This window comes from Amblyraja radiata, chromosome 9 (assembly GCF_010909765.2).
Source record: "Amblyraja radiata isolate CabotCenter1 chromosome 9, sAmbRad1.1.pri, whole genome shotgun sequence".
NCBI classification, from domain to species: domain Eukaryota; kingdom Metazoa; phylum Chordata; class Chondrichthyes; order Rajiformes; family Rajidae; genus Amblyraja; species Amblyraja radiata.
In genome coordinates this window covers 4625863-4649485 of record NC_045964.1, presented here as the reverse complement: position 1 = coordinate 4649485, position 23623 = coordinate 4625863, and the positions used below count along the sequence as shown (strand labels likewise).

Here is a 23623-nt window from a genome sequence, read left to right as displayed (position 1 = left end):
AAAATCTGAGAGTTGTCTGGCTGTAAGCTAAAGAAACAGTGGCTTTATATGTGTAGGAAAAAACTGCAGATGCTGGTTTAAATCAAAGGTAGACAAAGGAGTAACTCAGCAGGACAGGCAGCATCTCTGGAGAGAAGGAGTGGGTGACGTTTTGGGTTGAGACCCTTCTCCAGACTGATTTTAACATTGTCTGATTTCAGGTAAGGGCATTAAATGTAGTTCTCTTTTACCTAAGAGCACTTTGAAAGTGTTTAAAGTTAAATTGTCTTGGAGTATAATTTATAAACTTCATTTAAAATTGTTTAAGAGCACAGATAATTTGTGTAACATTTACAAAAAACCCCTCTTATTTACAGGGCGAAGGCATCCTTTATCTGAGAATAAAATAAAGAGTTACATGTATCAGCTATGTAAGTCCCTTGATTACATGCACAGGTAAGGAAAGTACAGATGGTGAAAATTACCATGGATGTATTCCAGTTAATCATGGTCTAGGTTTTATTAGCATGGACCACAGCCATTTCACACCTTAACGTTCATATGTTCTAGGAGCAGAATAGGGCCATTCAGCCCATCAGATCTACTCCGCCATTCTGTCATGGCTGATCTATCTTTCCCTCTCACCTCATTCTCCTGCCTTCGCCCCATAATCTCTCATACACTTACTAATCAAAAATCTGTCAATCTCCACCTTAGAAAAATATCCATTGACTTGACTTCCACTGCCGTCTGTGGCAATCAATTGGTCCTAGATTTCCCACTAGTGAAAATATCTCTCCACATCCACTATCTCTCCACATTCAGCCTTTCACTATTCGGTACGTTTCAATTAGGTGTCCCCTCATCCTTCTAAACTCCAGCAAGTACAGGCCCGGAGCCTTCAAACATTCCTAATATGTTAACCCAATCATTCCTAGGATCATTCTCGTAAACCTCCTCTGGACCCTCTCCAATGAGTACATTCTTTGCTCAGATATTGGGCCCAAAACTGCTTACAACACACCAAATGCAGTCTGACCAGTGCCTTATAAAGCCTCAGCATTACATCCATGTTTTTATATTGTAGCCCTCTCAAAATAATAATAATAATAATGGATGGGATTTATATAGCGCCTTTCTAAATAGATGTTAGCATTGCATTCACCTTCTTTACTACCGAGTCAACTTGCAAATTAACTTTTTTGGAATCCTGCATCAGCACTCCCAAGCCTCTTAGCACCTCCGATTTCTGAATTCTCTCCCCATTTAGAAAATAGTCTTTGCTATGCTGTATTCCATCTGCCACTTCTCAGCCTACTTTCCCAACCTGTCCAAGTCCTTCTGCAGAATCCCTGCTTTCTCGACACTACTTACCCCTCCACCTATTTTCGTATCATTTGCAAACTTGGTCACAAAGCCTTCAATTCACTCATCCAAATCATTGATATACATCATGAAGAATAGTGGCCCCAGCACCGATCCCTGCGGAACATTGGTAGTCACTGGCAGCCAACCAGAAAGAGCTCTTTTTATTGCCAGTCTGTCTTCTGCCATCCAGCCAAACTGCTATCCATGCTAGTATCTTCCCTCTGATACCATGGACTCTCATCTTCTTTAGCAGCCTCACATGCGTCACCTTATCAAAGGTCTTCTGGAAATCCAGGTATACCACATCCACTGACTCTCCTTTCTCTATCCTGCTATTTACTTCCTCAATACCAACAGGTTCGTCAGGCAAGATCTTCCTTTCACAAAACTATGTTGACTTCTGGCCTATTTTATAGTGTGCTTCTAAGTACTCAGATCTAAGTGCAAGATCCAGACACAGATCTTGTATTTTGGAGCATCATGTAGATCAGCAATAAAGCTGGAATGGTACCAGAGCCTTAAAATCACCCTAAAGTTATCAGGGTTTTAAATGTTTAACATTCAAAATTAAAACACATAAATACAAATAACTTAAACTTCTAGAGTGTTTTGAATAAATTGATGAAAATGTGTTTAAATAACTAAAAACATTAAATAAAACAGAAATATTAAAAAGTAGCTTGCCTGCTTGCCTTTCCCACAGCCTGTGACAGTCCCTATTGAAATGAATGGACTTGCAGATCCTACGGCATGTCATACGGCCGGTGCAAGATTGAGCTCAAACATGAGACTCTACAGGGACTTCATTGAGATGCCAACAATTGCTAAGTAAGTTCAGGACTTCCATATTTGACCACTGTGCATGGAAGTCCTGGACTTGCTGACATTTACTAGCAAAATCTGAGCTCTTGTAAAACTCAGTTGACTTAATCCTTATCTGAAAGGAATAGTTTGGCTGAATATCATGTCAAACATTTTCTCGTAAATTTATTTGAAGATGTATATGCTCATAAAAATTCAAGTTAATACTATTGTATTTTCTGAAGTAATTTTAGTACTTACAGACACAAACTATTTATTTATAACTTTTTAGAGTTAATGATCAATGGTACAGCGATTTAAAAAATATTTAGAAAATGGTAAATAAGGAGGTCAAGCTCAGATCATTAGTTTATAAAACCTTTTTATTCACCACAGAAATGGAATTTTTCACAGAGATGTAAAACCAGAAAATATCTTAATTAAGGTATGTTGCGTGCATGATCTTGACTGTTTTAGATAAAAGAAATGGAGGGAAGCTGTTCAAAGTTCAAAGACCATCAAACATAGTTTTAATTATTTTGAGTAGAAGAGTAATGTAAGATAAACATTTTTAAGGAGGCACTGGCTATGATTTGGTATGCTATGCCCGTGGGTTTGGGAGAAGCATAATTAATTTAGGCTTTCAAAAGGAAATTAGATTGAGAATAATTTACAGGGCTTTTGGTTTAAGAATGGAGAAATAGGCTCGACTCAAAGCTGCTATCGACTCAACAAACAAAATTACTTTCCTACAATGCAATTTTGAGCTGTACATAATTGTAATATACGTCATTATAATTTCATATTGAAATAAGAATCTCAAAATTGTATGGCTTGCTGCATTACTTTTGTTATCTATTTGGAGTGGAGGTTTGAGGGAAAAGTACTTTCCATTAGAAGCGGAATTGATGCAAATGTTGGCATTCTAGGTGGCCTGTTTCTCCTGTCCTCTGCAAATATGACCACGGGCATAAGAACAGATGGCTCTGAGATTAGAGACTTTGTACTTCTTCACCATCTTGTGATCTGTGGTTCTATGGGTAGGAAAGGTTTAAAGGGATATGGGCCAAAGGCGGGTAGGTGGAACTAGAGTAGATGGGGCATCTTGATCGGCATTGGCAAGTTTGGCTGAAGGGCCTGTTTCCTTGCTGCATGACTCTGGTTGAATTGAGTTGGATTTCTTATGCTGTTCACTGCATTTACTTGGGCCAGATCTGGAGGAATGAATGGATTGAACCCGCGTGCCCATAAGGAGTCCAGCAGGGCCTCAGCAGCAAGTTGGTCTTTGATGACTTAATCATTAAGCCCCAATCCAGAATACATTGACAGCCTCTGTAAAGGAACTGCTACAATTGTGCAGCTCCTCATCCAGGCAGCTGAGGAGAAGATTTTTCCTCCATATTCATTTAAATTTTTTGGCAAAAGGTGAGGCTAAAGCTTTGGCATCTAACAAAGTTATCAAGGATCAAATATATTTTTTAACTATTAAAGTTGCTTAAAATAGTCTTAAATAAATTAAATTAAATACTTGCTAAAAGTGGTTGAAACTGAAGCAATGTGGGAAAGAGACATACCACTTTCCTCCTTATCTCTAAACTGGGAATCCACGTTTAAATGAATGGAAACTCTGACCCTATGTCAGGTCTAATCGTTGTACAAGTGGGTTCTCCAGAGTAATGCTGAAGAATCCCTGAAATTGCTGTTGGATAGCACATGGCGTCCAGCAAATTTCAGCATCTATCTTCTATCTTGTATACTATTACTAAAACTCTCATTTTATCCTCTTCCGGTTTGCGTTGTTTTTAAATTTGCGCAAAAACGGTGCCCTATATCGCTAGGATTTTTCTCCACCTTACTCACCGTTCTCCGCTCCAAGCGCACCAAGTTTGATTCCGATCGGTGGAATATTACAAAAGTTATGAAGGTTTAAATAATCGTGAGATCAGCAGATTGGTCTTCTCGCCTGTTAGTCACCATGAAGGTAACGCCCCTTCCGGGACCCGCTGTCAATCACCGGGGCAAGGAGAATAAAGACCCGGAGGCGGGGCTGAGTCCAAATTCCGTGAGTGAGAGATTCCAGAGTCCGTGAGTGAGAGAGTCCAGAAGCTGTGAGTGAGTGAGCTCAGCCCGCGAGCCGTCCTGCCCGAGAGCGGCCCAGTCTGAGAGCTGCCAGTCGCCTGGCCCGAGAGCCGCCCAGCCCGAGAGCCGCCCAGCCTCCCTGCCTGAGAGCCGCCCAGCTCGAGAGCCGCCCAGTCCGAGAGCCCCCCATAACTCCTCCCCACCACCACGACCCCTCCCCCCCACAACCCCTCCCCTCACAACCCCTCCCCACCCCCACAACCCCATCCCACACCCGCTCACCCCTCCCCCCACACTATCCTCTCCCCCCTCCTACTCTCCCACCCCACACCCCACTGTCCCTCCCCTCCTCCCCCCTTCCCCTCCTCCTCACCCCTCCCACACATGAAGAGAAGGGGGAGGGAGTGCTGGGGGATATGGGGAAATGAGCCGCGCCTGCAGAGTTGGGGGCTATGGGTGAGTGGTGGAATATTGTGTTGGGGGAACGGGTTGCGTTGGGGGAACGGGTGAGTGGTGGAATATTGCTTTGGGTAATGGTTGCGTTGGGGGACCAGGCCTCCCGTGTGACTGGGACCTAACGGGTCCCACTTAGTCTGGTGTCTGCATAAAACTGGGACTAACGCACTGATTTCTAGGATGTTCATTGTTGGCAGATGTATGTCCAGTGATGTCAGGGCTACCCTGTCAACCAAGGACAGAGTCGAGATTTGTTTTGGAATCCAGGGAAAGAAATATTTTTCATAATATATTGTTTCATCTGACCTGGCAATCTCTGCTGGATGTTCCATCTTCTTCAGCTCAGGGTTTCAAGTAAAAATAAGGATGGGTTATAAATGCCGTGCTTGTCAGTGACGTTCTCATTCTGTAACTGAATAAAAAAACTTCTCCTCACTGGCCTGGTTAGCTAAAAGGATAGCTGAAGACATCTGTTAATGGCAGCAATGTTTTGATGTCCTATTATTATTTGTGGGACCATTTCTCAAAGAGTACATTTCTTGGCAATGAAACAATTTCATCTTTCATGACAAGACACTGCATAAGCATGTTCTTTTCTTCAAATAGGAATTGTCAGTGGATTTTCAGTGAGGCGGTTTCAACTACTGATGGGCTGAGGTGGGGAAAACCAAGCAAGATTAGAGTCATAGATTCATACAGGATAGAAGTAGGTCCTTCGGCCTAACCCATCCATGCCGACCAGGTTTTATAGCTGAGTTAGTCCCATCTTCCTGTGTTTAGTCCATATCCCTGCAAACATTTCCTATCCTTATACCTGCCTAAATGTATTTTAAACATTTCTGTTGTACCTGCCTCTATAGCTTCCTCTGGAAACCCGTTCCATATAACACCACCCTTTGCTTGAAGAAATTGCCCCCTTGGGTCTTTTTTAAATCTTTCCCCATTCACCTTAAAGCAAGCCCTCTAGTTCTGGATTCTTCTATCCTGGGAAAAGTCTGTGATCATTTCCCTAATCTATGCCTTTCATAATTTCGTGTACATCAATAAGGTCACCTGTCTGCCTCCCAAGCTCCTGGGAAGAAAGTCCCAACCTCTCCTTGTAACTCAAGCCAGCAAGTACCAGTAAACTCCTTGTGAATCTTTTCTGCACCCTTTCCAGTTTAATGACATCCTTTCCTAGCAGAACTACACACACTGGTCCAAATGTGGTCTCACCCAATGTCTTATACAACTGTAGCATGATGTCCCAACTCCTGTACTCAATGCTCTCACTAATGAAGACAAGCATACCAAATCCCTTTTTCACATCTTGTCTACCTGTGTCGCCACTTTTAGGGAATTGTGTAGCTGTACATCTGGTCTCTCTGTGTAGGAAAGAACTGCAGATGCTGGTTTAAATCAAAGGTGGACACAAAATGCTGGAGGAACTCAGCACCTGGAGGAACAGCACCTCATATTTCACTTGGGTAGTTTACACCCCAGTGGTATGAACTCTGACTTCAAATAACCCTTGCTTTCCCTCTCTCTCCATCCCCTCCCCCTTCCCAGTTCTCCCACCAGTCTTACTGTCTCCGACTACATTCTATCTCTGTGCTTCTTCACACATCAGTCTGAAGAAGGGTCTCGACCTGAAACGTCACCCATTCCTTCTCACTAGAAATGCTGCCTGTCCCGATGAGTTACTCCAACATTTTGTGTTGACCCCTGGTCTCTCTGCTCTACAACAATCTTCAGGGCTCTACTATTTACTAAGTAAATCCTACCTTAATTTGACTTGCCCAATTTTCATCACCCCTACACTTGAGAGAGTTAAATTCCATTCATTGACCCACTTCTCCAGTTGACCCAGATCCTTTTGTAAACTTAAATAGCCGTCCTCACTGTGCACTTTACCATCAATTTGGGTGTCATCTGTAAATTGACATTGTCATCCAATTTGTTAATATAGATAACAACACCAGTAGACCCAGCACAGATTCCCACAGCAACCCACTGGTTAGTATTCTCCAATCAGAAAAACAACCCTCCAATACAACCCCCGACTTCTGTCACCAAGAAAGTTTTGAATTCATTTGGCTAGTTCACCCTGGTTCCCATGTGATCTAACCATCTAGCCTCATCACCCTTTGGGACATTGTCAAAGGCCTTTGTACGGTCCATATTAACATCATCCACTGCGCTATCCTGCCAGTCCTCTTGGTGACCTCTTCGAAATAACAATTAAGGGTGCTGTCTGTACGCTGTTGTACGTTCTCCCTTTGACTGTGTGGGTTTTCTTCGGGTGCTTCAGTTTCCTCCCACCCTCCAAGGACGTGCAGGTGTGTAGGTTAATTGGCTTTGTTACAAATTGTAAATTGGCCCTAGAATGTAGGATAGTGCTAGTGTACGGGGTGATTGCTGGTCGGTGTGGACTCGGTGGGCCGAAGGTCCTGTTTCCGCGCTCTAAAGTAAAGATTTCCCACATACAAAATTGTGCTGATTATCCTTAATCAGCCTATGGCTATTCAAATGCTGGGAGATCCTGTCCCTGAGAATTACCTCAAGTAATTTACCCACCACTAATATCAGGCTGGAGACACAAGAGACTGCAGATGTTGGAATCATGATGTTCGAGGATACACTTAGTCAGGCCATGGGGATGTATCCACCTTAATGTTCTTTAAGACTGCCAGTACCTTCTCTTGCAGTTCAAATATAAAGCACATCATTGCACATTTCCCTCAATTCTTTTTCTTCTAGTATCACCTGCTTAGTAAATACAGTTGAAAAGTATTAACTTCTGGCCCATCTTCTGTGACTTGAACATAGATGGCCATGTAGATCCTCAAGGGGCCTATTCTCTACCTTGTAATACCTTTTCTCTTAATATGCCGGTTGAATCTCTTAGAATTTTCCTTTATCTAATAGGCCAGAACTATCTCATGTCCTCTTTTTGCCCACTTGGAGTTCCCTCTTAAGTGTATTCCTATATTTCTGCAGGATTTGTCTGATCACAGCTGCTTATACCTGACATATGCCTTCCATTCTCTCCAATCCTTCTCTCCAGAGATGCTGCCTGCCCTGCTGAATTATTCCAGCATTTTGTGTCTATTTTCGGTTTAAACCAGCATCTGCAGTGCTTCCCTACCCATATGCCTTCCCTTTACTTTCATTATTATTTGAGTGAGTATTTATTACTTGCTGTTATTTTATTATTGACCGAAGAGTAAGAGCCTAAGAAAGTTTCATCAGGGTGGCTGGCATTCCCAATAATATAAGTATTGAAGTGAAAAGCAATTAAAGATAATAAGAAATAATAATAGACTATACTTTGACCTAAATAATAATGAAAGTGAATCAATTTGTCTTTTGCACATCTACTTTGGTTCCATGTTTACTTTTTTTGAGTATTGTGAGCTCTATTGCTTGTGTCTGTGCCAATACTAAATGTTACTAGAAGTGGCTGATCAAATAATTTGCTAATATACGTGCCACTGATTGCCTCAGTTATTAGTGCCATGGTTACAATGTTATAAGAGTGCTAGCTTAATGATCTTGTGTTGACGTTCTGAATCTGCAAGGTTTGCGGTTTTTAGATAATTCCTCAAGGATTTAGGTGTACACATTTTTTTGAGCCATTGTGCGTCTTGATTGTATAATAGATTCAGGAGGTTTATCTAGAGTATCATTTCTTAAAATGACTGCTTGAATTAAGTATTATTGGTATTTGGGATGAATTAACATATTCAGTCTTGATCTAAGGGGCATGATGATTGGATATTTGAGGAAGTAATTTACTATGTGATTATGAGCTTGTTCTAGGAATTGATACAGAGAACTGTATAATATCTCATTTCTCCATTAACAAAATAGCTTTGTTCTAGTCTCCATGTTCCCCTCGGATTTTCGATGACATCTTTTGTCCTATATTTGATCTTGGTTCAAAAGGTAGCAGTAATGCCTCTGGTGAGAAAGGTGACACTGATGAACTGATTTTGTTAAACAATTAGCTTAGTATACCCATCAGCAACTTATTAATCCTCTTCCAGAATAGCATCATTGTGCCACATAGAAAGCCTGATGAATCCAGCGCTGATATTCCTCCAGATTGAAGGGCTTGTGACAATTTGGTCCATCTGTCATCAGATTTCTGTGCTTTTCTTTCGCTCCATAGCAGTTATTTCAACAGCTGTAAATGTTAGTTGCAACGCGTATTCTGCATTGTTAACAATGTTTTGTGTTTAATATCACATAATGTCTCTTGGTCTTCTTAGATGTTATGAACATTTGTAGATAATTTCTGAAGCACAGAATTTAAGAACTATCATGCTAATTGACTACTATTGGAAGGAATATCTGTTACTGATTTTTAGCAGCATTGAATAGTGGGAATTTTTGACATTTCTGAATTCATTTGTCAGAGTTGCTTCTGAATGTTTTTCAAATGACTGACTATGGTTGTATCTTGGAATTTCTTTATTGCTGGCCAGGATATCAGAAAAAAAGCCATGCTATTCTTTGAATGAGCCATAAACAAGCCCTTGGTTTGATTCCTTCTATGAATGGCGGTACCTCTGTAGTATTTTGCAGAAACTTCAAATGATCCACCCTGATGCCCATAAATTAATTTGTGCATGAAAAGATGAAATGTACTGTTTGGGAGAACATGCCACTTTATCTTGACCCTGTCAGCATGTGATTTTCTTGTTGGCATACACTTGTGCAAGAGCTTGAGCTTTTAGAGTGAGACACTGCAGCCTTTTAACCAAAATATGCATGTGAAGCACACAACCTTTCTGGAATCTCACACAAAAGCTGAAGCTGACTTGTGCTAATTCATAGGTACACAAAAAAGCTGGAGAAACTCAGCAGGTGCAGCAGCATCTATGGAGCGAAGGAAAAAGGCAACGTTTCGGGCCGAAACCCTTCTTCAGCCTAATTCATGTGCTAATTCATGTCATGCGTAGACTTCTTAAATGGGAGGTGAATTTAGCCATTTCCCAAACCCATTGAGTCTCTAGGAAAAGAATTTACACCAATAGTGGAAGCACTACTAAGAAACAACAGTTCATTTGCTGATGATAATGAAATCCTAATGGAAGAGTTGGACACCAGAAAAGAGTTTCCAATTACTCAGGAAGTAACCAAGAGCTGCTGTGCAGCTGCAGGAGGAGGGGAAACCCAGAGAGAGAGGAATGCTTGGCTGTAACCCATGGAATTGTCCCTGTGCAAGGAGAAAATATCCAGGCCCATGTTTGTGGTGAGCTCAGAGGAGATGGTAATTATTACCAACAATTAACTATTGCCCTAATACACACGTCTCATATTCACTCACATATCTCATACTTACACATCACTTCCAGAATTCAAGCATGGCAGCAAAAACATAATGAGATCTTTGTGTTTTGTGTGTAAAAGTCTAGCCTCACACTTGAAGGAGACACCAGCAGCAAATTTGCAGTTGCCCAAGCATTCCCACGGTTTACATTGGTTGTAAGAAAAGGTACTTGGCTTGACTTTAACAGTGCAATGTAGTGGATTGGAAATCAGTGATGATGACAGGATTGTGGTATCTAATCCTGCTTCTGTGTTCTCGTTTCCTGAATGATATTCAGATGATTAAATCAATTCCTTCTATCCTGCCCACTTGCTCCATGTTGACCATACCTTTGCCCCTTCTCTGTCTTAGCTTTGAGAGAAATAAAACTGCTCAGGCGGCATCAGCAGTGGAACTGGCTAACTCTAAAGTGAATGAAGAATATGTAATTTGATTTAATTGTTGTGTTAGCCCACACATTGTACCTCATAATCGTTTGAGGGCAGTTTGGGGCAGGATCTTCATCAGCTGAATAAATAAGCATGAATAAAATGCAGGGAAGGAAAGTGAAAATAAGTGTGTGTGCCCGCTTCTCAGATGGAATGGTTCCTAAGGACTAGAATGGGACAGCTAATGGATGAAAGCTGATGAACATGCTCTGGACTGCCTGAAAACCTGTAGATGAAGAGCAGGACATAGGAAAGCAAAAGTTTCAGTCTTCACCATAGCTTTGCATGGAGCTTGGAGTCTTGGAAGTGATGGTTATTCAATATTAATATTTGTGACTTGGCCATGAGCAGTGTTGGGTGGCAGAGGTTACCTCTTCTTTGCAGCATTTATAGAATATATCTCCTTTGTAAAGTCAGTCTTCTGACTTAGTGGATTAGAGAGGCTTCAGAGGAGTAATCTCTCCAGGAATCTGTGCTCAGATTGCCTGGTTAACCAATGCCATGTCCCAGGGGATTGCGGAAAAACCATGGAATACACAGTGGCTCTCTCTCAGGATGATGGCATGCTTGCTCCAAACATTGCCACTTTCAACAGTCCCCTCACAACTACTCACCAGCCAATTAGGCCAATTACTAGGCAAACTTATGTGGCTAAAGGCTGACAAGTCCCCTGGACCAAGAAGGATGTTATTAAGCTGGAAAAAATGCAGATAAGATTCACATGGATGTTACTGGGTCTAGGAAGCTTGAGTTTTAAGGAAAGACTGGATAGGCTGGGGCTTTCCCCTCTGAAACATAGGTGGCTAAGGGGTGTATAATTGTGAGGGGCATAGATAAAATGAATGGTCACAATCAGTCAGAGTAGGGGAATCTAAAACTAGACAACATAAATTAAAGGTGAGAGGGAAATGATTAAAGGAGATCTGAGGGCAAACCTTTTTCACAGAGGGTGGTGGATATGTAGAACTAGATGCCAGAGAAAGTTGTAGAGATGGGTACAATTGGAACTTACTGGCCTTGGTTGCCATTGACAAGTTAGGCTGTAGGGCCTGTTTACATGCTGTGTATATCTATGTCTCTGTCCTGATGGCCACATCCTATGGTCTCAGAACAAGTGTCTGCAGAGGTAGTGGGTGCATTCGCTATAATCCATCAACATTTCCAGGCTTGTGGAAAGATCCCTGGGAACTGCAAAAAAGCAAAAATAATGCTGCTGCTATTTATGAAAGTAAGATATGGAATATAGGTCAGTTAGCACATCTGTCATGAGGAATATGCTGGAATCCATGACTAAGGAGATGATAGCAGGACATTAGAAAATCATAACACAATCAAACAGAGTCAATATCATTTTATGAAAGGGTGAACATATTCCATATATATGCTGGAGTTCTGTAACAATCAAGGTGAATATAATGGAATCAGTAAATGTGTTGTTGGATTTCTCAGAAGGCATTCAAAAAGATGCCGCTGAAGGTTACTGAAATGCGCTGGGCACTGCAAACTGCCCACATACTGTAACTGAATAAGAAAAATATATTACTACTGCAGAGATTGACCCAGTTGCAGCCACATGGTTCATAATGCAAGGTCCACTCTAATAAATGCATAAACCTGAATAACATTTCAGAGGAGAGATTTAAATTGGATGCAAGTAGGTGATTCATATTATCTCAGTAAATTCTTTAAGCTTCACTCATGGGTATATTATGCAAAATGAATTATGTTAAAATTGTAATATTTAGAAATTCAGTTTACGTAGGGTATGTTACGAGATAGCTATTGTTGCAGAATTCTGAACATGATTACCTATTTAAATTGACATCTCTTACTGTGTGGAACCTTCTTTCAACCAAGTTGATGCAATATTTAAACAAATTATTCATCAAAAATAATTTCAAATTGACAAATGAAGTGTAATATTCTTCTTTGAAACTGATTTCTAAAGTAGATTTTTTTTTAATTTATGAAGGTAATATTGAAAGCTCCATGTTTTAAAAATACTGGATTTACCGTTGCAGCAGAACTTACTGAAGTTGGCAGATTTTGGTTCCTGTAGGAGTATCTTTTCAAAGCAACCGTATACAGAATATATTTCGACCCGATGGTATCGAGCACCAGAATGCCTTCTTACTGATGGATTCTATGGCTTCAAAATGGACATCTGGAGCACTGGCTGTGTTTTCTATGAAATAACCAGGTGAATTTCAAACTCTTGAGTACTGCTGCATTACCAATATTGATAAAAAAATGTTCATACACTTTGAACCATTTGACATCTCAGAAAAATTGTAAAATTAGTAAAGCAATAGAGCATTAGAATGTGTATGAAGAAGTTTCCCGACCGGAAACGTCACTTTTCCCTTTCTCCAGAGATGCTGCCTGACCTGCAGAGTTACTCCAGCACTTTGTGTCTTTTCACGGTAAACCAGCATCTGCAGTTTCTTGTTCACATTATAATGATCAATTTTATTTCTAAATGTTAACACATTCTGGCTTATGCTTTTACTTGAAGTATCAACGTTCAATAAAAAAAATCAACCAATCAAGAGCCATGGTGCTATTAATATGTAATTCTTGTACAATGAGATTTCCTATAAGAACCAGCTTACGGGGGAATTTTCAATGGAGTACACACTTCATGCACCGAATTTCATGTTGAATGTGGTGTAAATATTGTTTACAATGTTAGTTCTCAAATAGCATTTTTGATAAGCAATGTCAGCCGCGACTAAGTTGGTGGCACTTTCATTTAAAAAGTGGAAGTTTGTGAATTAGGGACCTATTCCAGAGGCTAATAGACAAAAATTAAGGTTGACCATCTATGCAGAGGTGGATGTATCATTACCTTGAAGATGATAGGATTGCTGTTCCTGTTAACCTGGTAGTAATCAAAGATGGTAGTAATCATCATACAATCGACGCCACAATTGAAAAATCATCTGGTCATTATTTAACCAAAGTTTATAGGAAATATATGTAATATGTACATCATATTTTCTACATTACAACTGTATGCCTTCCTAAAATCTTTTGGAATAATTTCACTTGGTTGTGGACATTATTTAAATACAATATTATCTTTATTTGAGGAAGTAGCCATGAAACAGAAAAAAAGTTGTTAACATCATGCTTTGCTTTCTATCCAATGTATACATTAACTGAACATTCACAGTGTCGCGGGCTGGATGATTCTGAACATTTACCATTCTTTCACAGGACATTTCTGTTCAAACCCCCCAAATTACTACTTCTATTATTCCTGCTCTATTTTCTAAGACTTTTTTATGTTCCAATCTTGCCACAATAAAGACAAATCTCTTCTTAATCATTGTACTACTTTTTAACTTTGTGTTTTATGTTTTTTATGTTATTTTTCTGTTATTTACTACGTAAATATTTTCCATTTTCTTTCCTCTCTACACATTATACTCCAAATGCTACCTCTATATGTACTCACTTAATCTGTTTATAACTCTGTAGACTCCGGATCTACTTTCCACCTAATTGTGTATCTTTACCAAACATGGTAAAAGTACACAATCAGGTGCACACCAAGTCTGCATTGGCCATTATGCCATCTAACTAATCCCATTTGCCTGCACATGGTTTGCATTATTCTATTCCCTGCCTGTTCGAATGACTCTTAAATATCACTGTTGTATCTGCTTCTACAACCTCCCCAGGCATCGCATTCCAGGCACCTACGACTGCGTAAAAAAAATGTTGCCTTGCACATCTTATTTAATATTTTGCCATCTTGCCTTAATTTAAACCGTATTAGACATCCTTTCAGAATCAAGAATCGTGTAAAACCCATAAACCTAGAATGGGAGTGAAGATTCAAATGAACCAAAGTGGAAATTACAGAACCTCCATGGCTGCTAATGGGGTGGGTGATTGGATAGTGTGTAAAGTGGTGTGCTCCTTCTTTCATTTATACTGTACTTCTCTGTGCTCCTAATTAATGGCCTAATTTAGTACATATGAACCAACCGTGAAGACTAGTGGGAGAACTGGGAAGGGGATGGAGAGGGAAAGCAAGGGATATGTGAAGTTACGCAGGCAAGTCCCGAGAAAACAAATGTGGCTGTGGTAGCAGGACTGTGCGCAGGCAAGTCACGAGAAAACAAACATGGCTGTGGTAGCGGGTCTGTGAGCGGGTAAGTCCAGAGAAAACATACGTGGTTGTTGCAGCAGGTCTGTGCGCAGGCAAGTCCAGAGAAAACAATGTGGCTGTGGTAGTGGGTCTGGGAAGAACTTTGAAAAACTTGGGCAGCATCTCAAAGAAAGTCAAACTGAATCCCTTAGGATTATGGGTAAGAAGGAACAGAAAACTAAAAATAAGTATATTGATTAGTAGGACTGGGTGTTACAATCCCTAAGATTTCACAACAATTGACATTCTTGGTTATGACCTCAATAAACACAATTGTTTTGAACACGGAAATAATAGAAAACAAAAACAGGGTACAAGAAAGGAATAACCAAATGAATAGAGTTAAGAGAAGAGTGTAGCAGCACCACTAGGAAGGGAGTGTGAAAGGCGATTGGTTCCTGGGTCAGATTCCGAATGGAAAGAAATTGAAATTTGACCAGATGTATTATTTTGAAAATAAATAATTCAATGTTAATTCCATGAAATTTGAAATGTTGAGCTTGATTGTGGGCAAGGACACCATCTCTGATCAACATCTGCTGCCTTTCTTTCATGAAATAAATGCTTTATGCCAGACACCACTTGGAATTGGCAAGGAGGGAAGATATAATGTGTACTCTACATGGGGGACTTTAATACTCATCACTAAGAGCCACAAGGTAATATCACCACTGACAAACTGGCCATATCTTGAAGAATTGGTTGCCAGATTGGGTCAGGAGTGTTTTGGTGTCATATGTCAACAACAGGTGTCTATGTCAAGAACAGAATAATGAAATTCTTACTTGCAGCAGCATAATAGACCTGCAAAACACAATACAGATAGATAATTCAATAAATTAATGACTCCAACACTAAGGCAAAAACTCAAAGTCTTTAGTTCAACCAAAGACTGTTCATGGTTGAGAATAGAGTTGTGTAGTGTTCAAGCATCTGAAAGTTGTTGGGAAGTTTCTATTCTTGAACCTGATGATTATAGCTTTCAGACTTTTATACTTTCTTCCCGATGGTGGGAACAAAATGAGAGTGTGGCTAGGATGGCATGAGATTTTGACGAAATTGGCTGCATTTTTGAGGCAGCACCTCCTACAGATCTATTCAATGGAGGGGAGGTCAGTACCCGTGATGGACCAGGCAGTGTCCACCACTCTTTGTAATCTCCTTCGTTCCTGGGCATTTGAATTGTTGAACCAGGCCATGATGCAACCAGTCACGATGTTCTACCGTACACTTGTAGACGTTCAAGAGAGTATTCGTTGACATATCAAAATCTCAATCTTCTCACGAATTAGAGGCGTTGATGGGCTTTCTTTATGATTGCATGATGTGAAACATATACGCGTCCTGGCAATTTCTCCAGGACAGATCTCAGAGATATGCACACCCAGGAACCTGAAGTTGTTGACACTTTCCACGGCATCCTGTCAATGAAGCCAAGTTAGCGAATCCTTGGCTTTCCTCTTCTAAAGTCAGCGTTTTAATTTTGCTGTTATTGGGAGTAAGATTGTTCTGGCCCCATTCATTCCAATTTTCAATCTCCCTCCTATAGAGGACATCTACAATATCTCCCTTCTAGGATATCTATAATACCAACATCTCCTTGAGGTATGTGGAACTTTGCCCAGACATGTTCTGTCCACAAGAGCCAAGACAAATTCAATCTGCTTTAATATTACTTGATCAGTCCACCTCAATCATAAACATTTGAGATGGAGTGCATTTCTAATGTTAATAATTAGCTTTTATACACCAGGTGTGATAATAACCATTCATTTGGTCAACTTTGGCATCATAGAGATTTACTAAATATCTTCACTGGCTTGGAGTCAGCCTAACATAAAAGAAGTTGCTTGTGATTTTTGCAGGTCAATAGTCTCTGTCCCAGGATATTACTGTTAGAATTCCGTAGGCCATTGTTCTCGTAGCAATCATGTTCAGATGACTTTCCCTTTGTCATGAAGTCGGATTCGTAGATGTGCTCTTAAAAACTATTTGACTACATTGTTCAATTTCACAACCCGTAAGCAGTTTGTATCTGCATGCAACGTTCTGGGCAAAGCAAGAATTTCATTGTCCTATCAGGGACACATGACAATAAACTCTCTTGAATCTTGAATCTAATAGAGGCAAGTGCCTTCCATTGACCAGAGTCAACAAGAGAGAATATAACTACTTTCCTTTCAATTTCGACAGCATTACCATCATGGATTTCCATCATCAACATGTAAATTCCTATTAATTAAAGCTTACCTGTGTAAGTCGCATATTTATATTTAGCTACCAGAGAACACCAGAGACTGCATTTTGTAGTGGGTGACTCAACTGAATTCTGAACCCTTTCCACCTTCTCCAAAGCATAAGTTAGAGGCATGATGCAATATTGTCCTCAATGCTTCAGATGTCATCCATGGCAAAGAAGTTGCTTGATTGATACCCACAACATTCACTCCCTCTGCCAGTTGGGTACTGCTACTGTAGTATGTACCATCAAGAAAAATGCAGTGCAACAACTCGACAAAGCTTCTTCGACAGTACCTCTCACAACCATGATCTCTTTGACCTCCAAGTTCAAGAGGAGCAAGCAAATAGGAACACCAGAAATTTCAAGTTTGTCTCAGAAGCATATTAACATTTATATAGTACGCCAAGATGTTAAAATGTGCTAATATGCTACAGCACTTCATATGAGTACTGCAGATGATCAAAGGTTCAGAGCAATGAAAGCATGCATGAAATGTTGGCCTTGCAATGTTATTCATATCCTATATTTTCTTCAATATGTTTGTAGTATTTTGGTGTATACACATTTGTAGCGGCAGATTTTTCAGATCTTTCAGGAAATTAACTCCCTAGCCACTAATTGGTTGAGAGGGGATAAGGGGAATATCTTCGGTACGCATGCAAGCTGCCTCAGAGACTTACAGAGCTTCTACTTTCATAAAGCTTCAGCACACAGTCTTTTAATGAATATTTTCTTTATTGTAAGATACATCCAAGGTTTTCTGTCTTGTTCCATCAATCTTCTTCGAACTCCTGGTGCATTGCTTCAGATACTAGAAAACTCTTTGTGTCTTCTTCTTCACATGAGGCTTGACATGCTTGACATGCTTGACATGCTTGACATGCTTGACATGGTCGAAGGATAAACCTTCTCCCTCTCCTGTCCAAAACGAAATCCCAACTAAACTAACACGCAAGCAGTTAAGCTGCATAAACACGCCCCTAGACACGTCATAAAATCCCACCCACATTATAACGGGCTGGCTAAAATTTAAAGGAACATGCCATCCACAATGACATGCAAAATAGGCCAAATGGCCACTACATACCGGCCCCTAATTGTTCCGAATACATAATGAGGCAATTACCAAATAACATCAAAAAAGTGGCCATTAAGGCTTAACATACATCAAAATCAAAATCAAAATATCAGGGAATAAAACCCTGTGGCTCCCTCGTCAGGAAATCAAACCGCGATCGCCCGCATGCCAGGCGTGGATACTTAACCACCATACTAATGAGGAAAAATAGCATGCACTATATATCTGCAATCACAATTCTTTCTCGACTCTTCCTTCCTCGCTTTCGCCTTCTAGAAGCAAGCACAACTTAGTTATTGGTCTTATTAAAACATTGTTTTTTGTTTTCAGTCGCACTATACGTACCAAACCCTGAACATCAGGCATGATTTCCAGTATTCTACCCATTAACCAAGAACCTCTAGATGCTGTAGAGTCAGCCACCAACACAATGTCGCCTGGAACAAAGTTCCTTTTAATCCTTAGCCATCGTTGTCGTTCTTGGATTAAAGGCAAATACTCTTGTATCCATCTCCTCCAAAAAAGATTTGCCATATATTGTACTTGCTTCCATCTACGTCTCATATACAAATCTTCTTTTACAAAAAGCCCAGGTGGAAGTGTTGGAATGGTTTTCAGCAGAAGAATATGATTTGGTGTGAGTACTTCCAGGTCATTAGGATCGTCAGAACCTTTCGTAATAGGTCGATCGTTTAAAATCGCCTCAATTTCACAAAACAGTGTCTGTAACCCTTCATCATCCAAAACTTGTTGTCTCAGAACGGAGCGCAGCACATTTCGTACCATACGAATTAATCGTTCCCAAATACCGCCATGATGGGAACCCATTGGAGGATTAAAGTTCCATTTTATGCCTTGTTGAAGCATAGTATATTGGATTTTATCCTGATTTAAGTCTTTGAGTGCTTTTTTTAGTTCCCTATCCGCTCCAACGAAATTCGAACCATTATCCGATCTTAACGAAGTAACTTGACCCCGTCGACAAATAAATCTCCTTAATGCCTGAATACATGAGTCCGTGTCGAGTGTAGATGCAACTTCAAGATGTACCGCTCTACTCGCCATACAAGTGAAGATCACACCATATCTTTTCACAAGGCTACGTCCTCTCTTAACTTCCATAGGACCAAAATAATCCACCCCCACATCTGTGAATGGAGGTTTGTCTGGAGTGATCCTCTCCAAAGGCAAGTCTGCCATCTTCTGTATACCAAGTTTCCCACGCTCTCGCGTGCATATGATGCAATTTTTTATTATCTTTCTTGCTGCTGAATTAGCCTTGGTAACCCAATATTTTTTACGAAGTTGGGATAGCATGTAATTTCTTCCTCCATGCCCAATTTGTTCATGAATATGCCGTAATAATAATGTTGTTATGTAAAAGTCCTTAGCGAGAATGATAGGACGTTTCCTTTCTTCAGGCATTGCCAATCTGTTTAGGCGTCCACCCATCCGCAGAAGATCTCCTTCCCAAATTGGGTCGAGCTTATACAATTGACTACTTCTTTTTACCCCTTCTCCACCAGCTTGTAATGTTAATATCTCTTCTTTGTATTTCTGCCTTTGACAGAAAGAAATGATCGCATTTTCTGCTTTGAGGAGATCATCAAGACATAGGCACTGTTGGCTAGGTGAAGCTTCAAAAACTTGCGTCTGGAATTTGATTTCCTTTTCCCTTTCCGCAGGATTCTTCTCCAAGATACTTTCTGTTATTTGTTTCTTTTCCCGAATTTTCATCAACAATCTTGTTTTTATCTTAAGAAACCAGGCTACCGATGTTCTCAATTTATTCCATGATGAAAAGTGGGTAATTAAACTATTCACGGTGTCATATGAGTTTTTTTCAATCACATTCACCGAAATGTTTTGTTTAATTTCCGGATCTGTTGTAGAGATTTCAAATCCGAGTTCAAGCTTTGGCCATTCTCTACTTGGCATACTAAGAAACTTTGGCCCATTGATCCATCTCTTGTTATTAAGAAAGCAATTTGCTGTTTGTCCCCTAGAGGCTTCATCCGCAGGATTTTCCTTTGTATTAACATATCTCCATTGAGAAACATTAGTAGCTCCTAGTACAAAGGAAACTCTATTTGCAACAAATGTCATAAAACGTTTGTTTTCATTGTTAATGTATTTCAAAACCGTAGTACTATCGGTCCAGAAGGTAGATTCTTCCAGTTGAAATTGCAGTTCCTTTTTCAGCATTATGTCAATTTTCACAGCTAAGACTGCTGCTGTAAGTTCCATTCTGGGAATCGTCTTTTGCTTCAATGGTGCTACTCTGGCTTTTCCCATTACGAATGCAACATGCACTCTTTTGTTTACATCTTGTAGTCTTAAGTATGAAACAGTCCCATAACCACTTTCGCTGGCATCCGAAAAGTGATGCAGTTGCGCATTTCCGATATTACCAATGGTTTTAGGCTTTATACACCGATCTACTTTAAACGTTGACATTTTTTGGAGGTCTTTTAACCATTCTGTCCAACTGTGCGAGGATGTTTGAGTTATACTCTCATCCCAACCAAGTTTTTCTCGACACAGATTCTGTAAAATTAACTTGGCTGGCAGTGTAAATGGTGCCAGAAATCCCAAAGGATCATATACTGAACCAATCACAGATAAGATACCCCTTCTTGTGCATGGTCGTTCTTGAATTGACAATTTAAACTTAAACACATCCGTTTCCACACACCAGTGCAGTCCCAGTGCCCTTTCCATTGGCAAGTTGTCTTTGTCTAAATCCATCACCTTGGTTTCTTCGGCTCTGTCATCTGGTGGAATGCTTTCCAAAACAGCACGACTGTTGCTGACCCACTTGGTAAGTACAAATCCTCCCTTATTGCAGAGAAAGGTTAGGTGCTTCACTATTTGAATTGCCTCTAACTCGGTAGATACGGATTTTAGGCAATCGTCCACATAAAAATTATTTTTCAAAGTGGAAATTACCTCCTCTGGGAAATAATCTTTATTATCCTCTGCGGTTTTCCTCAAAGCGAAATTCGCACAACTTGGAGATGACACTGCTCCGAAAAGATGTACTTTCATTCGGTAATCAACAAGGTCTTGCTGCACATCCCCTTCAGGCCACCATAAGAATCGCAGATAATCAATATGTTTACCAGTTACTTTCACTTGATAAAACATTGCTCTGATATCAGCCATCAAAGCTATCGGTTCTTGCCTAAATTTGATGAGAACTCCAAGGAGCGAGTTAGTAAGGTCTGGACCTTGCAGTAATTCACTGTTAAGTGATGTCCCTTTAAAGACTGCCGCGCAGTCAAAGACCACCCTCAATGTCCCTTTCTTCGAGTGGTACACCCCATGGTGCGGAATATACCAGATCTCTCCATCATCTCGATATAGTTGATTCATTGGTATCCTTTCAGCATAATCGTTATTAATCATATTCTGTAAGAAGGATGTATATTCCTCTTGAAATTTCGTGTTCTTAACAAATTTACGTTTCAAACCATGAATACGCTGTTCAGCCATATAGCGATTATTTGGTAAATTGACACTTTCCTTCTTGAAAGGTAAATCCAAACAATAATGTCCATTTTTCATCTTAACTGAATGGTTCATAATATCTAAGAATTTCAATTCTTCTCTAGACATTTCTTCATGTTCTTGGCTGGTACTTTCATTGAAGTCATGATTATATTGCTTCATTAACAGCTTTTCCAATTTACCTGTAGATATTTGGTTAACAGCAACAGCACGGCAATTCATTTTGCTGGTGCTTTCCTTATTCTTACCCAAGGAGCCATAAATAACCCATCCTAATAGGGTCTTCATAGCATACGGTCCATCCCCTTGGCTCCTAATTATCTGTACAGGTTCTAATGCTCTCAGGGCATTCGTTCCAATAAGTAAGTCAATATCAGAATTTATCTTTGTTATTTTGACTTCTTTCAGGTAAGGCCATTGCTGTAAGTCTTCACATCTGGGTACATTTTGACGACCAACAGGCATTGTTTCATGTGTGAAAACCTCTGAAATTGGAATAAAATTATCTTCATCCAAACTGGATATCTCCATATTTGTTATATAATAACTCTGGTAATCCTTTTCTTTATTCATGGTACGCATTTGAATTTTAACTTTCTCTCCAGTAATGTCCAACCTTCTCATCAAATTCTCTGTGCAAAAAGTAGCTGAACTCCCATGATCCAGAAATGCATATGTATGCAACACTACATTAGTTTCCCTATTTCTCACTTGTACTGGTAAAATAGAGAAAATGCATGCTTTCTCTCCGGCCCCAATATGTGCAGTTACTTGAGGCGAGGTGATAGCATTTACATCCGCTGACTCCTTTTTCTGCTCAGTATGATCTGGCTCTTTCTTTACAGTATGAAGCACATCAGGATGATTCTGCTTACATTTGTCACAAATTATTGGACACCTACAGTCTTTTACCATGTGCCCTTTCTTTAAACATCCATAGCAGATTCCATTCCTTTTTAAAAAGTCCATCTTTTTTTCATATTTCTTTTCCTTAAATTTACGACACCATCTTATGGTGTGACCTACTTCATCACAAAATGGACAGAATTCATTCTTTCTGGTCGGTGCATCCTCTTTTGCACCACCTAACACCTTCTCAGGTATTATATTGGTAGCAAAATTGCTTTTCTTAGGCCCTGTCTTTTGTTTAGTTTTGACATAGGTAGAACCCTTATAAATTGCAAGTGGCTTGGCTTCTTCAATAATCCCGCTGCATGAATCTGACATGTACCGTTCTTCTCTTTCTAAATATTCCACCAGGTCTGGTAGCCTGGCTACTTGTTTGCTCTTATCACGTATTTTACCTGCCCTTTCTCTCCACTTTTCTCTCATTCTTCTGGGCAACTTGCTAATGATGATTCTCATATTACTTGAAAGATTAATTTCCTCCATATAGCCAAGATTTTTCATCGAGCTGCAACATCTTCTCAGAAATATTGCATATTCACTCAATTTTTCCACATCTTCTGGCTTGATTTCTTTCCAATCATGGGCCTTTTCAATGTATGCATTCGCAATCCTCTGTTCATCACCAAAACGTTCCTTCAATAATCTTCTCGCCTTTTTATAGCCCTGGTTGTCTGGCTCCATCTGACAACTTTCCACAAGCCTCTTCACCTTTCCTTGTGTGTACTTCACCAGAAACCTTAAGCGCTCTTTTTCATCCATAACTTTCTTCTCTAATACCTCTTCCAGTGCCCTCACGAAAGTTTCATATTCCAAAGGATCTCCAGCATACGTAGGAATTTCAACTGGTGGCAAAATGAGAGATTTATTTCGTCGAGCTATAATCTCGTTGAATTCAGATTGCTTATGTAGCAGTGCCATTAGACCAACCTGATTCCCTTCTCCTTGGTCCACTGGTCTTTCTCGAGTTTGTACGGATGTTCTTATAGTAGCTAGTTTCGGTCTAGCACCCATTTGCTGAGCTGAAGGTTCACTAAACCTATTTAGGTTTTCCAATCCAAGGTATCCTGTGGACTTTGACCGTGAAATCGATTCAACTGCCAATTCACTCTGAGCAGGTCTGGCTCTCTGTCTAGAGCTTATCGCCTTTGATGATCTAGAGCTGCATCTAGACCCTTCACTTTCCAGTATGTCCCTTCTGGCTTTAGCCACCTTCAACTTTGTATCTAATTCCAGTTGTTCCTGACATCGCGCCATTTCTTCTTGCTGTCGCTTTGTCTCATCTTGCTGTCGGGCCATC

General features: G+C 40.1%; 1 protein-coding gene across 3 annotated transcripts in view; it reads left to right on the top strand.

Annotated features, from left to right (window-relative positions):
• The window catches only part of mok (MOK protein kinase), a 103720-nt gene that overhangs the window by 25685 nt on the left and 54412 nt on the right, over positions 1-23623 (top strand). For all 3 annotated transcript variants that reach the window (XM_033026535.1, XM_033026536.1, XM_033026534.1), the window contains exons 5-7: positions 357-435; positions 2545-2593; positions 12450-12628. In XM_033026535.1, coding sequence (XP_032882426.1) covers positions 357-435; positions 2545-2593; positions 12450-12628 — 307 coding nt within the window. The remainder of the gene's footprint in view (positions 1-356; positions 436-2544; positions 2594-12449; positions 12629-23623) is intronic.